Source organism: Physeter macrocephalus, chromosome 2 (genome assembly GCF_002837175.3).
Source record: "Physeter macrocephalus isolate SW-GA chromosome 2, ASM283717v5, whole genome shotgun sequence".
NCBI classification, from domain to species: Eukaryota; Metazoa; Chordata; class Mammalia; order Artiodactyla; family Physeteridae; genus Physeter; species Physeter macrocephalus.
Window position 1 is genome coordinate 107,055,090 of NC_041215.1, and position 18,383 is coordinate 107,073,472.

Here is an 18,383-nt window from a genome sequence, read left to right on the forward strand (position 1 = left end):
CGGGGGTCGGGGGAGGCGGCGGGGGCGGCGGCGGGGGCACGGCTCCGCTGGGCGGCACCGGGATCTGAGGCTTCCCTGCCTGTGAGGTCGAGGAGGGAGGCTGCATCCCTGATGGCGGGGGAGGCTTAAACAGGGCTCCCGCATGCTGAGAGGCGTTCTGCAGCCTGGTTATTGTGCTGTACTTGACAAACATCGCGGCTGCCGAGCCCGCAGAAGGGGCCGACTGGCTGGGCAGCGGCGGGGGCGGGGGCGGCGGCGGGGGCGGCGGCGGCGGCGGGGGCGGGGGCGGCGGCGGCAGGGGCGGCGAGGGCTGTGAGGCAGAGCAGGGGGTGAGCGGCTTAGGCTGCGGGGACAAAGGGGGCATGAGATAAGTGTAGGCTCGATTCACAGACTCCATTCTGGCCTAAAAGGAGGATAAAAGGGAGGTTGGGAGAGAGAAAACACAACAAACACAACAGTTACAGAGGTAAGCTTTGACTGTCAGACTAAAAAGCAAGGAATCAGAAACATGCATGAAAGGATGAAGCAGCTGGTGATCATAAAGATGGACAATGTCGGGAAGGCTAAAATCTAACTCCCTGGGCAACAAGGGAGCGGAGAAAATGTGTTTACCCAACGATCTTCTCAAACAGCCAGACTGCCTAACAACCTGGGGAAAACTTCCTGCTGCACAAGCTGTCTGGATGGTGCTGGGCCCTCTGATTTCTGCCTCTGGCTTTCACACAACCTGCCCCGAGTTAGAGGGCCTTTGAGCACGGAACCGCACCCCCCCGTCCCCCGCCCCCCGACTCTGGCAAAGGGAGATGTGATGGCTGGAGTTCACCTTTCAGTCCAGGACCGCATCCACATCAAGCAGATGCCATAACTGGGTTTACGAGTGCTGGTGGAGGGCCTCCCGAAGAATGAGGATGGCTTTTTGATGCTAGTGAGCAGACACGTGAGAGTATGAGTATGTTCAGCAGGCGTGCACAGTCACACAGGAATGAATGAGCTTGACACACACACTCGTGTTCGTGTGAGACACTTGCATCCAACATGCACAGAAGTCCAGCAATGCAGGTAAAGGGGGGGTATTCTTTACATTTGTTTTACTGGAAAATACATAAAGAAATTCTTCATCAACATTACAGCAAAAGATCATAAAAATATCATACAGAAAAAGCCAGAAGAAAATGAGAGGAAACTTTGGAAGGCTAGAGTAGAGGAAATGTACCTAGAAATAGGAGCTAGAGTTCGCCAACAACTTGCTGACCAGCCCATGTGGGCCCCTCTTGGCACTGCCCAAATTACCACATCTGGTCATTTATTTCATGGAGCTACTTTACTCATGCATGAATGTGGTTCAAGTATTTCTGAAAGAGCAGAGGAAGAACTCTTGGCTTAGTAACTTTGGGTATATCTTTTAGGCTCTTTGAACAAACTATGAGGATCCAAGATAAACCATTTGTTTCCAATTCTGAATGACATCTAATTAGCGTCAAGAATGCTTAGGTTAGTAGACTAGAAGGCTCATTATAGGGCTGAGTTCTAATGCCCGTCAGGACATTCACATGTTCCTTTAATAATCACACATCAAAATAAAAGTATTAGTCTGCAAGATCTGGTTACAGGAGTCACCCAGGTTAATGTGTTTCCAAAGAACAGCCCCCGACCTTAACTTGACCCTGTCTTGGCTGCTGCAGGGGTGTAGTAGACCTTAGCTGTGCTGGCCTTCTCATTTGGCACCTGAGACTGAGGTAACAGGAGAAGAAACACACAGGGGGTCAAGACTCAAACACACTGTCACTGCTGCATGGCAGGGTTCGTGGTCTTTCTGACACTACGTGCCACGACGGACTACACTGCTTCGTCACAGACCATGTGGATCTTTGCTTTCCTTGGCCTTTCTCATAACAACTGGGTAGTTCTACAATTTAAAATGCACATGGATAACACCATTAAAAGTTTAGTAAGGTAAAGGACTTTTCTTTAGGTATCTGAATTGAGTAAACCCGGCTTCACTACGACATATACGGACTACCAGCACCAAATAGTGCTGTGCCACTCAAATTGATTAAGTACGAGAAGGAAAAAAAAGTATTTCTTAAAAGTGGGAGCCTCTGATAAGGGAGTTAAACTGCCAGTGTCTTGAGAATTTAGGTCATTTAGAAGCAATTCTCAAATATTTACTTTTCTAAGAGAAAGTGTTCCACCCCGTTGGGCTACATACGCTTCCCTCCACCCTCTCCATGTCCAGCGGATCAACCACATATGCAAATAAAGGAATAAACTGAGGGGAAATAGCCACTTAATTCTCAGTGATGAACGTACTGATGTAAGTGATTCAGACAAGAATGACAACGATGAAAAATCAAAATGATTGTTGGGTGAAAGCAAAATGGCCAGGCCGGGTGTCCTACTGGCTCCTTGCAATGGTGTGTGCCCTCACCTGCTGGGACACTGCTGGGAGCACTGCCGAAGCCCACAGGACTTCAGAGGCAGTTTGATACGGTATCTTTCAACCAGGCTAAAGAACCTCTCTATTTTTCTAAACAGTCTTGCAATAATTATACTCGTGTCCTTCAGGGTCAATGAACAACCTTCTATGCAAGGCTCAGGGATCCTAAATTTTAAAGGGATTAATTGGAATTTAGTCTTCCACATAAACTATAATTTGAGAAAATTCATCAATGTGCAGAGAAATGCCAAAAAGCATAAAAGGAAGATAGAGGAATGAGTCTGAATAAACTAAATTAATAACGAATAAAGAAATAATCAACACTTAGCAGCTTTTTTGGAACAAAATTAAGGCATTGGCACTGGAGGGTGTTGTGGCTCCATCCAAACTGATTTAAGAGTGGAAAGTGTTATTTCTTAAAATCCTGAGCCACTGATAAAACTGCTAGGTTTTGTTTATTTGAGATCTTAGATCATCAGAGCCAATTCACAAATGTCCATTTCTGAGGAGAAGCAAAGAAAGAATACTGAAATAAGGCCAAGAAAGATTCCTAATAAAGGAACAACAAGCTACACCCCTGGAACACTACAGATTTCCCCTCTACCCTGACCCGAGCGTGTTACCTTGCTAGACTCTTCCAGCTGCGTGCCTCGCTTCCAGGCCTCGGAGAAGATGGAGCTCACAATGCTCTGGGAACGGACGTGTCCTGCCGGCTGTGTATCAGACACTCCACTATCAGACTGATTGGAGTGATTGGACTGAGACTCTGTTTGAAACAGATTTTCAAATATCAGATTAAATAAGTCAGTATTGTGACATATGAATACGTATGTTTGGATAACTTTCACTCAAGATCAGATGCGATGCAGAACGGCAACAAGTTACTTTCACCTGACTCATTTCACACAAACACAGCCCGTGTTTTCCACTAGAAAACTTCTCTTGTCCTAGGGCGAATAGGAAATCTCCATTCTTTTTAAATAGTTCACCACAAGAAATCAGTAATTGCAATAAAAGGTTCAAGTAACGTTATTGGTATCCTGACAGCCTGTCTTGTAAGAACTCCTAGCAAATAAGAGAATTAATGAGGGCTTCCCTGGTGGTGCAGTGGTTAAGAAGCCGCCTGCCAATGCAGGGGACACGGGTTCGAGCCCTGGTCTGGGAAGATCCCACATGCTGCGGAGCAACTAAGCCCGTGTGCCACAACTACCGAGCCTGCGGTCTAGAGCCCGTGAGCCACAACTACTGAGCCGCGTGCCACAACTACTGAAGCCCACGCGCCACAGCTACTGAAGCCCGCGCGCCTAGAGCCCGTGCTCCACAAGAGAAGCCACTGCAATGAGAAGCCCACGCACCGCAAACCAAGAGTAGCCCCTGCTCGCCACAACTAGAGAGAAGCCCATGTGCCGCAACAAAAGATCCTGCACGCCACAACTGAGACCCGACGCAGCCAAAAAATAAATAAATTTTTTTAAAAAAAAGAATATAAAACAATACTTTAAAAAAAAACCTAACTAAACTCCAAACTTTATTTGGATTTCACTAGTTTTTCCGTAATGTCCATTTTCTGATCCAGGATCCCATCCAGGTTACCATATTACAGATAGTTGTCATGTCTCCCATGACAGTTTCTCAGACTCTCCTTGTTTTTTGATGACCTTGACAGTTTTGAGGAGTACTGGTCAGGTATTTTTAAGCATGTCTCTCAATTTTGATTTGTCTGATGCCTTTTCTCTGAGGTTAAGGGATTTGGGGAGGAAGACCAAGAGAGGGAAAATGCCAGTCTCATCACACTGCAGCAAGGGCATATGCTATCAATATGACTTATTACCTTGATCACCTGGCCGAGGTATGGTTTGTCAGCTTCCTCCGATATAAGGTTACACCTCCCCACTCCGTGCTCTTTGGAAGCAAGTCACTTTACACAGCCCACACTTAACAAGAGGGGAGTTAAGTGCCACCTCCTTGAGGGCAGAGCATCTGTATAAATCTATTTGGAAATCTGTACAGGATATTTGTCTCTTCTTCTCCATTTATTTATTTAATTCAATAATTTATTTATATCCCCATGGACTGATGGCTATTTTATAATTTGGATTACAGTCCTATACTATGTTATTTTCTTGCTCAAATTGTTCCAGCTTTGGCCACTGAGCGCACTCTCAGGTTGGGTCCTGGGTCCCTTTTACAGACTCCCATCGCTGTGTGTTTTTTGAGTACTTCCTTTGTCACATGATGCTCCAGGCTCATCTTATATATTCTCTGCCACAGCCCTAGAATCAGCCACTCCAGAGCCCTGGCTCCTTTGTTTTGGAAAATGGCATTGAGAAACCGAGGTCTAGGTTCTTAGTGTTCTCACTGCTACTAGCCCTCTCAGTGGACAGAATAGAGAATATATGTGTGTACACTAGCCCATGTATATACACATTCTCAATGTGTTTTTATTTACTTATTTAGGGATGAGATCTAGTCATACAGCTTTTAAATCAAATACTTCTTAAAGTAATTATTTCATAACATGGGCTGTTAGAACAAAGAAAAAAATTATGATTTTAGATGACACAGATATCATTTATGGAACTTTTGAAGGGAAAGAAGCATTTATCTTAAGATGTGATCACAGCATCCTTGTTTAAAGGATGTGGGAATCTGAAACTAAGCACCTTTTGAGTATCACTATTTCCTCTGAAAACTTTACAAAGTTTGATGACTTAAATAGCTTCCTTAACTGTGATACTGAACTAATTCCACTTGTTTCCACTCTGCTGAAATGTCAGGAAACCTGTGGGGAAGGAGGGCAGTTTCATCATGATTCGGAGTACTCTTCTCCAAGCAACTTTCTACCCCCAATTATGCATCAACAGTTGTTTTCAGCAATATGACTGAGTTTCAAATAAACTTTACAAATATATAACAAAACTCCTGGCTTTACCACTTTTCCGTTTCAAACACATTTGTGAACTAACCCATGGTATTATCCCCTCTAAAAATAAAAAAATAAATAAATAAAAGCACATGTACCTATTGATTATAATTTAGAAATCAGGCATGGCTCTAGTTTTAAAAAAATCACTCTGAGATAACCATGTCTTCTATCAGTCTCTATAGAGACACCTTCCTGTTGGTAGTAAAGAGTTCTTTGGACATTTTAAACTACCTGGGATGCTGGAAGAACTGGATCCTGATTTAATGCTGGAACTGGATAAGGAGGTCCAATCATAAGCCGATTCTGTCCTCTTCAAGGCCTCCTGATAGTTCATGTACAGCTGCTTCCCGTACTAAACAGAAGGCAGTAAATGATGACATCTGTACTTTACTGGGTATGGTATGGATGTGTGGGATAGGAAAAGGGGACACATTTCTGTTTACTGACTCATAGTCTGTATTAAAATACCTATAATACTTCAAAAATTCTTTTCATACCAGTAAATTATAATCCACTCTTATTTGTCCTCATTTTGAGAAAGGCAAGAAGTCAACACTTGATTCTGTTCATTAACAATATAAAGATTGTTTTTTCAGTTACTTTTAAAGCAACTTTGATTTTATGTCTATAATAAATTTTATTTTTAGTTACATTAACTTAAAAGTAACTGAATACCCTTTCAAGCATTATGTATGATCATCTTTAAGATGTCCTTTAAAAAAACTTTGTTAAGACTTTCTTTTTTAAGAGCAGTTTTAGGTTCACAGCAAAACTGAGAGAAAGGTACAGAGATTTCCCATATACATGCACAGCCCCTAAACATGCATAGTTTCTCCCATTATCAATATCCCCCACTAGAGTGGTACATTTGTTACCATCAATGAACCTACATGGACATGTAATAATCACTCAAAGTCCATAGGTCACCTTAGGTTCACTCTTGGTGTTTACATTCTATGGGTTTGGACAAATGTATAGGACATGTACCCACCACTGTATCATACAGAGTATGAGTATTTTCACCACCCTAAAAATCCTCCATGCTCCACCTATTCATTCTTCCCCCAACCCCAGGGCAGTTTAATTTTCAAAAAATTTCTTTTGCTTAGGCTAAACTCTGCTATATAAGAATCATACAGTGCATTCTCCAAAGCCCAAATATATCACTTTGGTGCTACATAAGCTTTTACCAGCAGTATTATTCCTTGGATACCAAGTGTTAAAAGCTTATCCCCATCACCAAGAATAAAACACATTTAAAACATGAAACTTAGGCCTGAGAAAACTAGACACTGGCAAAATCTTGAACATGAAACAAACAGGATAATTATCATGACAACAAAAACCATATCATTAAGCACCCATCATTCCATTATCAAACCAAAAGAAAACCGACCTTTGCGATGCGGATACCATTGACCCACTGGTGCAGGGTCCTCACATCATCACAACAAAGGTATTTGATGTACTGAGATTTCTTCTGGATCTGTGGGTGCTGCAAGATTAAAGGCAAAATCCAACTAAGTCCCCTGGAGAACTAAGAAATAAACAAACTCTATCAAAGCTTAAACATATCCTGACAAATTACAGATCTTTGGAATAATGGCCAAATAATTTATACCTCTTAAACATCCATAAGGCCAAATAAAATGGCCCTAAGTAATTTTACAAAATAAACAAGAAAGAAACTTGTGTTAAATTTTAGGTCAAGATGTTTCAGTTAAAAAACAAACAAAAAACAAAAAAACCTTCACATCATGGGAAACTCCAAAGTACCCCTTCTACATTTCAAAGAAACCAAGTCTACCAAGCTTAACAAAGTCAGTGGAAGTTTTAATCTACCAATATAAGACTATAACAAGGGAGGAGAATGTTTATTTCACTTTGAATTAACTGAACTCATGGAATCAGAAGACTCCATATGAGAGAGTCTTTGGTAAAGCTTCCAGTGCTTCTCTGGAGGTGAACACCTGGGTGGGGGAAGAAGCGCAGGGCACAGCACCTAGGATGCAATGGGTGCTCACACCTGTTGCGGTGCTGCTCCCTGCTGTGGACTGAGCACTGCTCTGCAGGCCCTTCTACCCACAGCATGTGCCCTCTGGGCAATAAGCAGCTTTTCAATTGCATCATCAGATTTAGTCTTCACAGCCCAATATACTTTTCAGTTGAGTCTTGGATAGGAGGTGAGTGACTTGACCTTGGCTACAAAATGCAAGTGCTAGTACAGACTCAGGGTATTTTAACTCTACTGGGCCACAACTACTAGTTCCCTGGGAAGAAAAAACCCTTCCTGCCAAAAATTAGACTGAGACATAATTCCTAACTTGTAACTGAAAGTGATACTCTCAAATCTTAGTCCAAGTGCCAAAAGAAACTACTGAATATATACAACCCATTTATTACTTTGGAAACAATATAGGCCTGAAAATCAATTCTCTCAACTAATATGCAAGAAGCTAAAAAATAAGACTATAACACTCCACCCTGTTACTTCCATGATTATCATGTATAACATCCTTCTATTAATAAGTGTTTGAGAAGTTCATGTTTATACTCCATCCCTAAATCCTAACCATTTTTTTCCTTCCCACCTAACATATTAAATTACTTTGCCTCATTTCTCAAGGGATGAAAATTTATACCTGGCTAAGCTGAGCTCTATTCCAACAATTGTTGTGGTATATATATATTTTTAAACACAGGCTTCCTTTTTTTTTTTTTTTCCCAGTACGCGGGCCTCTCACTGCTGTGGCCGCTCCCGTTGCGGAGCACAGGCTCCGGACGCGCAGGCTCAGCGGCCATGGCTCACGGGCCCAGCCGCTCCGCGGCATGTGGGATCTTCCCGGACCGGGACACGAACCCGTGTCCCCTGCATCGGCAGGCGAACTCTCAACCACTGCGCCACCAGGGAAGCCCCATAGGCTTCCTTTAAGATACTTAATTATACACGCATACATATGTGTCCCAAGTGTGTACCTCTTTCAGATAATACATCAACATATATCTTATTTATTTCTACATTGTCAAATTTCATGAATAAGCTCTTCCCTTATTTTTATTTTTATTATCTTAAAAAAAAACCCTAATTACCAAATGGTGTTTTATTACTTCCTACAAGTGTGTATATATTTCCTGTATCCTGCATCTCACTGGAAGGACTCAGACTCAGTCATTAAAGCTCAAAGCTGATGAAAGGGATCAGGCCCTACAAATATGTGCATTTGCATTTGTGTAGACCCTGTGTGGCAGCATTTTTTGGTTTGTTTGTCAGAACTCATATGCTCAAGAATAAAACACTTACATAAGCAAAATCTAGTGTAGACTTACAGGAAAGAAAGACATATCTTAAATACTAATAGTTGAGTGGTCTCAGGCAAATTGATCCCTTAAACCTCAGTTTCCACATCTGGAAAATGGGGACTCTAGACCAGACTTGTGAGATGGACATGTGCAGTGCTTCTAGTGTAGCACCTTCCACCTTGGAGTTCTTCAGTAAATGGTGGCCATTATTTTTACTATTATTTGCACCCAGTGGTATGGTGTTTTTTTTAGTTCAGTACATTAAAATTTCTAGATATAAATAGGTAGGCAATATAAATACATAAATTTAGCTTAACCTACTTTACTAAAAGCAAATACGAAGCATACAAATTATTATAAAAACAAACAAGAAAACCCTTAGAACAAAAATATTCTTAACCTAAGAATTCTATGAGCTGCAAAAAGGATTAAAGTACTAGTCAGTGGTCCTACTTACTTCTGGCCCTAAAAGACACTGTTGATTGCCTTCCCCACAGCTATCTCCTCCTCTCTACCTCTTTTCTGATAGAACCCCAATTTGTTTGGACGTCTACCCCTCACCTCAGAGAGCAAATTCTGACTAGTGTAAACCAAAAATGGTGGCTTTGTTCCCGGCCAGTGATTGGTGTTAAGAGTGAGCATGGGGCTTCCCTGGTGGCGCAGTGGTTGAGAGTCCGTCTGACAATGCGGGGGACACGAGTTCGTGCCCCAGTCCGGGAAGATCCCACATGCCGCAGAGCAACTGGGCCCGTGAGCCATGGCCGCAGAGCCTGCGCGTCTGGAGCCTGTGCTCCGCAACGAGAGAGGCCGTGACACTGAGAGGCCCGCGCACCGCGATGAAGAGTGGCACCCGCTCACCGCAACTGGAGAGAGCCCTCGCATAGAGAGGAAGGCGGCTAGGCCCGTGAGCCACAACTGCAGAGCCTGCGCGTCTGGAGCCTGTGCTCCGCAACGAGAGAGGCCGTGACACTGAGAGGCCCGCGCACCGCGATGAAGAGTGGCACCCGCTCACCGCAACTGGAGAGAGCCCTCGCATAGAGAGGAAGACCCAACTCAGCCATAAATAAATAAATAGATTAATTAATTAATTAATTAATTTAGAAGAGAAAAAGAAGAAAAAAAAAAAAGAGTGAGCATGTACTCCGGGCCAATGGCCCTCAAAGGGAGGGTTGTTAGAAGAACTCCTGGGAAATATTTCTTTCCTCTTAGAAAAAGACAAATACAGGGAGGAAAAATAGTCCCTCTTCCTCTGCTGGATTTTGTTGGGTCAAATGGCAGTGGCCATTTGTGACTGAGGTAAGTCGGTCTGAGAATAAGCTGATACGCAGCTTATTAAGTTCCATACGCAGAAGATGGAACAGGGAAAGATGGAAAGAATGTAGGTTCTCACTAACAACTTTGAGCCACTGAAATAAATTCTTACTGTCTCCATGTTATGAGACCCCCAAATAACTTTTATTTATATTGATATTTACCTTATAAAAAACTAAAGCTGAGAAAAAGTTAAATATAAGAGTATACAAATACACATTCCACTACCCAGGGGAGCAAAGATATCATCAAATGTCATGTAACCTTTTAGAAAACTCCATTACACACTTGTGAGAGAATGAGATGAGAGTATAAAAGACAAAAAACATCTTAGCATTATTAGAAGAGTAACACTGACATCACAGGTCCCTTTACAGGGTCTCAGGGGCTCCAGGGGACCCTAGACCTCATTTTGAAAACTGCTGGATTAAGCTACTTTATACTGACTTTTAAAAAATTATTTGCTACTGTAACTAAATGATATAGGGTATTCTCCAAAAATGATCACTTAATAAAGGGCTACCGTTATAATACACCTAACTTTATCAAAGCAATCAAAACTCTACCCCAAAACCCTAAACAAATACCACCTCTTCAAACCCAACTGACAATTCTCAGACAAAAGCAAAATCAAATGATATAAACATGTAGACCTAAGTAGTTACCACGGGGCTACTGAGATGGACCAATGAGAAAAACGTAATCATCTCCATAATTATCCTGAACTTTTTAATGTTACCTTTTCCTAATGTTCCAATAGATCACTAAAAATGTCAGTTCTCAAAAGTACAGATATGATGAGTATGAGAAACTCAAAAGTTTGGATATAGGGGAAAAAAAAATCACTAAAAACGCTTAGATGGATCATAATACATGCGTGGGCTATCAGAGCCATGGTTCAGGAGAAAAGGGAGACGAGAATTATTTCTGGACCAGATGAGAACCAGCCCACTTTGAACTCGGGCTCTGTTGGTTCTGCTGAGTTAGTACAGGAAGAGAACCCTTCCCCCCACATGTGGCTCTGATCTAAGTCTTCCTAAACTAAGCCAGCTATTAAATGAGAGTCTCAAATTTATAATCTAATCCATTTTATATATTATGACTCAAAGCTTACAATATAGTATCCATTTCCTAGTGTCATCACTCTAACTAGGGTCAGCTGTGGGATAAGCACAGGCTTTCCTTCCTTCCTTCCTTCCTTCCTTCCTTCATTTATTGGCCACACTGCACAGCTTGTGGGATCTTAGTTCCCCGTCTAAGGATTGAACCCAGGCTCCGGGAGCTGAAAGCGCCGAGTCCTAACCACTGGACCACCAGGGAATTCCCTTCACCATTCCTTTAAAAACCTATACAGAAAAAAGCAAAAATAGGACACTCGATGGAGATCCAAACTATTTTAAGATGTCCAATAACCCCCTCTATGTATAACATCAATTAAAATTCCTAAAAAGATATATGTTTACCTTGAGTACCAGACAGTAGTCTGTAGGTGCTTTGTATTTATTCCGATAATCCTGTCCATAGTAAACATTGACGTGATCCAGCTGGAGAAAGCACACCAGATCCCGAGACACCTGCAAAAAAAACACCCGAAAGACTGAATTAACAGTAATGTGTAAACAAGCAGATATCACTAGTAACAGCTTCTAACTGAGAATCAAACTTTACCAAGTAGAAATTATTGCTATTTTGCAGAAGACAAGACAGTGAGATTCTCTGCAGAGGCTTCTTTAAATCCATGATGCAACAAAAAAGGCAGTCCGTTTCACTTACTGTCTTGCCATTCATAAGGAACACTGACTTGCTTGGAAAGGATGGCACTTTAAAGAGACCTTAAATATAGTATAGTATTTATATTACATACAATATAGTATGATAGAGCTCTCTGGAAAGAACAAGAGATATCATGTAGCTCAGTGCCTGTAGTGCATATCTCAAGTACAGCAATTCTCAGGTCAGGGTTCCTCGCCAGTTAAACAGGGGCGACAACATGTACCTCTCAGGATGGTGGTAAACGCTGGATGAGAGGACCCTGTAAAGAGCTTCTGCAGTGCTGGGCCCCCAGTAAGCACAGAAGTGACAGCTACCATGGGGGCCCTTAGCAGAAGCACATTACCTAAGCAAGGCTGAAACGCCTGTAATCCTAGAAAGGTATTCTCCCCAAACAATAACAAGCAAAAATGACTCTGGCAGAAGCTCCAAAAATAAGAAATAACAGCATGATTTCAAATTTGCCAGGAGAATCGAGATGGGCCCAACTAATGAGCAGAGAGTGAACATTTTCAGGTTTCTTCTTTCCTATAATAGATCAATAAACAAAGCAATGTTCTGTGTGTCCTACACGAGCTGAAACAAATCAGAGCCTGGATCACCTTATTAGCATGCTCACTACAACTTAAAATCAATCAGCGTAATAAGGAAGCTAAAAGTCAGCAGAAGGGACAAACCTTTGCTTTTCCTTTAGGGACATAGTAGATACCAGATGCTCGCAAGAGAAAATAACGCTTTTTCCAGGACTTTTTGCCATCATCTTTCAACCAAAGGACTCCCTCAATTTCTGGTACAGTTACAGAACTTCCACAAAAACACTCCTAAAAGAAGATGATTTGGAAAGACATGATCCTTAGATTCTCAGAACAAAGTTGTGTTTACCCCTGTGAAATGCATGATACTGTGATTAAACCAAAATGCCTCTGTATAAAAACCACGCTGCTAATTTTACCTCAATCAGAACTTTCTATTCTAAACATTACATGGCTTTACTCTGGAACGACTATGGCAATCCCTAAGAACTTTTAGCTAACATTGTTTTGAGGAAACTAAGGTGAAATGTCAACTGAGTTGCATATAAAAGTACTTATATGCATTTGTAAACAGCATAGTTACACTAAATTTAATCAAAATGTCAGAGCTAACATAAACATTAGACTTTATTTTTCTCCAGATTAACAATACATTTCGATTAGCTGTATGTTAAATAGGAATATATTTTAAAAGAAAGCAACATGCTAAATGAATGATCACACTTTCACAATTTAAAAACTATCAATGTATATGATTCTAAAACAAAGAATATTTAATACTAGGTTGAAAGGAATATAAACAAACTCAAAATTCTGGATTCTAATGTCTATACTTAGATAAAAATTTAATTTAAAAAATCAATCATGTATTTAGTAAAGGAAAAGTAGAAATCCTCACTAAACTTGAACACATGAAGGTGAATTAATTTCTCTCTCCCCAAAACAAAAAAAAAATTAGGAATTATGAAGAGTATTTTTCTTAATTATAGCTAGCATCCCTATGAAAAGCTCAGTGCTGATCTTCATCTTCCTAATAGCCTTGTTGCTAAATAAGAGTTTATTCAGATTTTCAAACATACTAGTGCCTTCGACCTTAGTTCTCTAAAATCAGCAAAAGCCAAAAATTCAATTATGTTTGAATTTGTTTTATTACTCTTCAAAATAAAGAGATGTATATATATTTTAAAAAGAATCATTATGATTTTTAAAATTATTTGAGTTATTTCAGGCCAAGGTTTGAAATATTTTGTAAATAGCTAACTATACTCAAATTTCTCTCTGAGTAAGCAGATAAAACAGTACAATCATATCCTTCATTGACCAGCCTTTTCTCCCACTTGTCAGCTACTAGAAGCTCATAACTCCTTTCAGCCCACTAGTATACTGCTTGGCAAAATAATAAGTTTTACAAGGTTCTTCGGTGTTCTAATGTTCACACAGCTGAACTCTCTCCAACAGGCTATGGAAGAAAATAGGCTTCCCTATTTACGACTGTAATTATAAATATAGAGCACTGACATTCTGGACTTCAAAAAAGGTGCTTAATATATGAATATTATAATGTGCAGGAAAAGGGGAAGGAGGGAAGGAAGTCATACCTCCAACAGCACTTCTTTGTTTCTATCTGCCATCTCAGCTGTTTCCTTTTTTCCCAGAAGATAATTCTGGAAAAATGAATAGATGAAAGTTAAAGGATAAACCCACTCTACTATTCCCTTGGCACAGGTATGTATATGATTTCTTCTAGAGACACAGAAACCCTGTGTTGATTTCTGCCTACACAGAGTGAGGGGAACACCCCTTTGAAAAGCAACCTGTTCATGGGATCTTCACGGAAAGCTTAACACTGGCCTCCTCCGTACCTTATCCATTTATCTTGAATGATTCCATAAACTGCCCTCCCCCAAATCCTGAGGTGATATTACATGCAACAGCTAGCAAATATGTTTTTGTATATCTAATGAAAGTTACACTTACAGGACCTTAAAGGTTTACAAATTATTAAGTACAACAAGTAAGGCAAATTACCTTAAAATATGCTGAATTTAACGGATCCAGATGGAGAAAATTTAATCTAAATCCCAAATTCTCTGAGACTACGGTGATCTCATTTGCTTGACTCAACTAAAATCTGAATTCTAATTATTAGCCTTATGAAACATTTTTTCACAATCATCCATAAAAAGATCTGTTGGTATTCCCAAATATGTATTCTTCACTAAAAATACCCAGTAAAGATGTTTCATGATTAAGCTGCCTGAAGGATAACTATTCAATAACTTTAACGCTGCTACTATTTTTCTCATTTCTACTTTTTATAGTGGGGTTGTTTTCTATCACCTATTGATTTTTATAAAATATTTGGGTATTAGGAAGGATTAACTCAAATATTATTTTGGAATAAGCAAAGATACTAAATAGATAAAGGTAACATATATAAGAATGTGGAACCATTTATAATCAAGGTTACTGGGTTTTCAAAAAGATAATTTAAAATAAATCAAAGTGTCAACTGGATAAATGACAAAAGTAGAGAAACTTAAATATGCAAGTACTTTCCTTTGAGGGATAAGGAACTCACCAAATAAACAGCTGGGTTCAAAACGGCTCTGAATTAGAGAGAACAGAAACCTGGTAACCCCCTGGAGGTAATCCTGCTTCCCCAAAGGCTCATCCCATCTGGCTCTGCAGAACTGGCAACTTCTTTGAGGCCTGACACCTGGGCCCCAGCAGACTTGCCACCTTGGGGTTTTGCATCCACAATGCTCCAACCGGTGGTTACCAATCTTTTAACTCTATTAACTTAGCAGTCAGAGAATTATATAATATGAACATTTAAGAATCCTGACCTCTGTAAGCTATAGTCTCACCTGTGGGTTTTTGAAAAGTGCATATTTTTCTATACGCTCCATAAATATAAGCTTGTTTTGGCTATCTCTTGTCCAATTAAGAAGATTTTCAACCAAGTTTTCATGGTCTTCAAAGATTCTCTCTGTCCCAAAATAAAATATCAGTATTTTGTTAGTATTCATCAGAACTGCAAAAAAGACAAGAAACCTTGCAAAGTAATTCACAGCAAAACCCTAAACTGACACCCCTGAGAGATTATCTAGTCTTCCCTCTATTTTCAAATAAGGAAACATGCCCTCGTGGTGTTAAGTGACTTCAGCAAGGTCACACAGCTGCTACATGGAAGGTTCAGGACTAGAATCTAGGTCTTCTGACTTCAAGGTCTTCTTCAGCCTTTGCCCATCCCACCCTTGAAAAAAACCCCAACAGGGCTTCCCTGGTGGCACAGTGGTTGCGAGTCCGCCTGCCGATGCAGGGGCACGGTTTCGTGCCCCGGTCTGGGAAGATCCCACATGCTGCGGAGCGGATAGGCCCGTGAGCCATGGCCACTGGGCCTGCGTGTCTGGAGCCTGTGCTGTGCCTGTGCTCACAACAGTGAGAGGCCCACGTACCACAAAAAAAAAAAAAAAAAAAAAAAAATCCCAACATGTTAGTTGCATTTCATAAATTCTGGTATTAAGTGCTTCTAAAAGCATTCATTTCTTGTCATTCAAAAAATTTCCAAGATGAGTTCTTCTTTGATCTATGAGTTTTGTTTAAATTTAAACAGAGATGTATTTTCTAATTTCCAAATTAGGAATCAAAGAACTTGTCCTATATATTGAACATATGTTCAAAGAACATATTCTAGAGATAATGATTTTTTGAAATTTCTTGAGAGCTGCTTATAACCTCATACTGGAATCAATTTTTAGAAATACTCCATTTCTGCCTGTAAAGAATGTATATTTTCCTGTTATTAGTGTTCTAAATATATCTATATTCATTTTTGTCTGCTTGATTATACTGATCACTGAAAAGATTCTTAGGTGAAAAGTTTCTACTATGAAGGTAGACTTGTGAATTTCTCCTGGTAGTTCTGTCAACTTTTGCTTTATACATTTTAATGCTATTATTAGATAAAATTTAGAATGATTATATCTTCCTGATGAAGATGTATGGTTCTATCTCTAGTAATGCATTTTGCTTAAAGTTTATTTTGCCTGATAATAACATAGTTAATATTATCTTTCTTTTGGTTAGTGTCTTTCCACATTCCTTTTACTTTGAATCTTTCTGTGTCTTTAGGTAAAAGGTCTTTTGTAAACAGCAAACAGTTGCATTTTGCTCATTCATCCTTTCTAATGATCTCTGTTGTTTACTGAATGATTTACATTTGTCATAGTTTGTTTCCACCATCTTATTTTGGGCTCTTAGTAGTCCCTTGTTTTCTTTTCTTTTATTCATTCACCAAGTACTGAATGACTACATATTATATTTGAATCACTGTGCCAAATATGATTAAATGATAGTTATGGATCTTTAACTATGGCCATGGAAATATTCTAAAAACTATCATCCAAACATTTTCTGTGTATGGTGACACTACATCTACGAACTCATACCTTTCTAATTCTCTAAGAATAGTTATAGGGAAGTATTATTAGAATACATGTTTATACATATTAATAAACTTCTAACTTATGGTTTGGTTTTGGGGGTTGTGTATGTGTGTTCTGAGAGAAAAGTGTTAATAATTAAATTTTTATTTCTCTGAAAACTGCTATGAAATATTTAAAGATATCATAGGTAGTAAGAGCAATGCAAATACATTTTTTAAACAAAATAGCAAGTTGAAATTGATTACTGATTGAATAAAGCCTAATAAAATAATTATTGCAAGGTTTCTGTAATCACACAATATTACAAAATGAACACTTTAAAAGAGTCAAAGATTATATAAAAAATGAAGGATTTTTCAAGTTAGAAAACACCATACCAAACTACAAAACATAGGAAACTAAGACTTAGTACATCTAGCTAAAAATAAGATGTGCTTTATGTTTCCCCTGAAAGTCAAATGGTGGTATAAAGACTTCAGTACAAATGTGAATAAATGTAACGGTCTTTAGTAAATGTGTTCAATATATTCGGTTCTTATTTGAAGGAAAAAAAATATTTTGTTACCTTAAAAAAAAAGAGAACAACTTTGTTCTGGCCATAAAAAAATCTAAAGTGAACTGGAAATGATACTGTACTCAGAGAAATGTCAAAATACTTGGGGGTGGGGGGGGGAACAATTTTTAAAGGCCAGGGTTATATTATAGAAAAAAAAAAACAGTATAAAGACGTCTCAAGTTGCTTTTATCAACATGAAAACTGTTGAAATTACATAGAAATTAAAAAGCAATTATAGCAATGATACTACTAACCCATTTGTAACTCAGAGATGGTTTCCACCAGAGACCAGTCTAAACTATAACCGCAGTGAGATTTGTCCATCAGGTTATCCAGCACTTGTCTCACTGTCTGCCTCTCATCCACCATCATTGTTTTAGAACTATCGTCAGACATGTGGACTCTAATCACCAGCTATAATAGGAAAAAAGGAAATTAAATACAAACCAAAAAACAGGCATTCTAGAAATTTCTTCCAATATTGAGTAATGTTCTGAGTAATGTCCTTAGCTAAAATGTAAATTAAAACACAAATAATGACTTTATTATGCAAGAAAAATACTCTAAAATTAGGTATTAGATAACCTAACTAAACAAATTTAATGCATTTTTAAAAATTAAAATAACAGGTAAGATTATAATAATAAGACTATTTTGTTTTACCCTTTTAGAATTTAAAACCAGAAAGGTATTTCTTTTATAATGCATTTTATCCACAAAAAAATACATGTGAAAAATGTATTAGAAAGAAATACCCCTCTATAGCTTGCTATATCTTAGAGCTACATTACATAAACAAGGCAATTCTTCATAAATCCGTAAAACAGATAAAAATCCCAAACCAAGAAAAAGCCCAAATATCACCTTTTTCACTTGTGCCTCTTTAATTTTCTCTAGGGCAACTCTGATCTTCTCAGCTTTCAATTTTGCTGCCTGTTCTTCCTGTGAACACAAAGCACTTCAGATAAACTAATGCTAAAATAATGAGAATTTTTTGAGAAGTCTTTTTATCCTTAAGGATGCTGCTAAAATTGAATTTCAGTAAGAATATAATTTCACACACTTATATAGAGCACATTTTAAAAATAACCGTGCTCAC

At 39.2% G+C, this 18,383-nt stretch overlaps 1 protein-coding gene across 5 annotated transcripts in view; it reads right to left on the reverse strand.

The window, feature by feature from the left end:
* The window catches only part of RAPH1 (Ras association (RalGDS/AF-6) and pleckstrin homology domains 1), an 88,218-nt gene that overhangs the window by 6,195 nt on the left and 63,640 nt on the right, over window positions 1–18,383 (reverse strand). Inside the window, exons 7-16 of one of the 5 annotated variants that reach the window (XM_024124537.2) lie at window positions 18,149–18,226; window positions 17,539–17,698; window positions 15,148–15,269; window positions 13,876–13,941; window positions 12,422–12,565; window positions 11,438–11,548; window positions 6,760–6,858; window positions 5,595–5,715; window positions 3,061–3,203; window positions 411–1,091 (exon numbers count right to left, since the gene is read on the reverse strand). In XM_024124537.2, the coding sequence (XP_023980305.1) occupies window positions 1,089–1,091; window positions 3,061–3,203; window positions 5,595–5,715; window positions 6,760–6,858; window positions 11,438–11,548; window positions 12,422–12,565; window positions 13,876–13,941; window positions 15,148–15,269; window positions 17,539–17,698; window positions 18,149–18,226 (1,047 nt within the window). In that variant the 3' untranslated portion in view covers window positions 411–1,088. The other 4 variants (XM_055089519.1, XM_024124534.3, XM_028481045.2 and 1 more) reach the window with 4 other exon arrangements.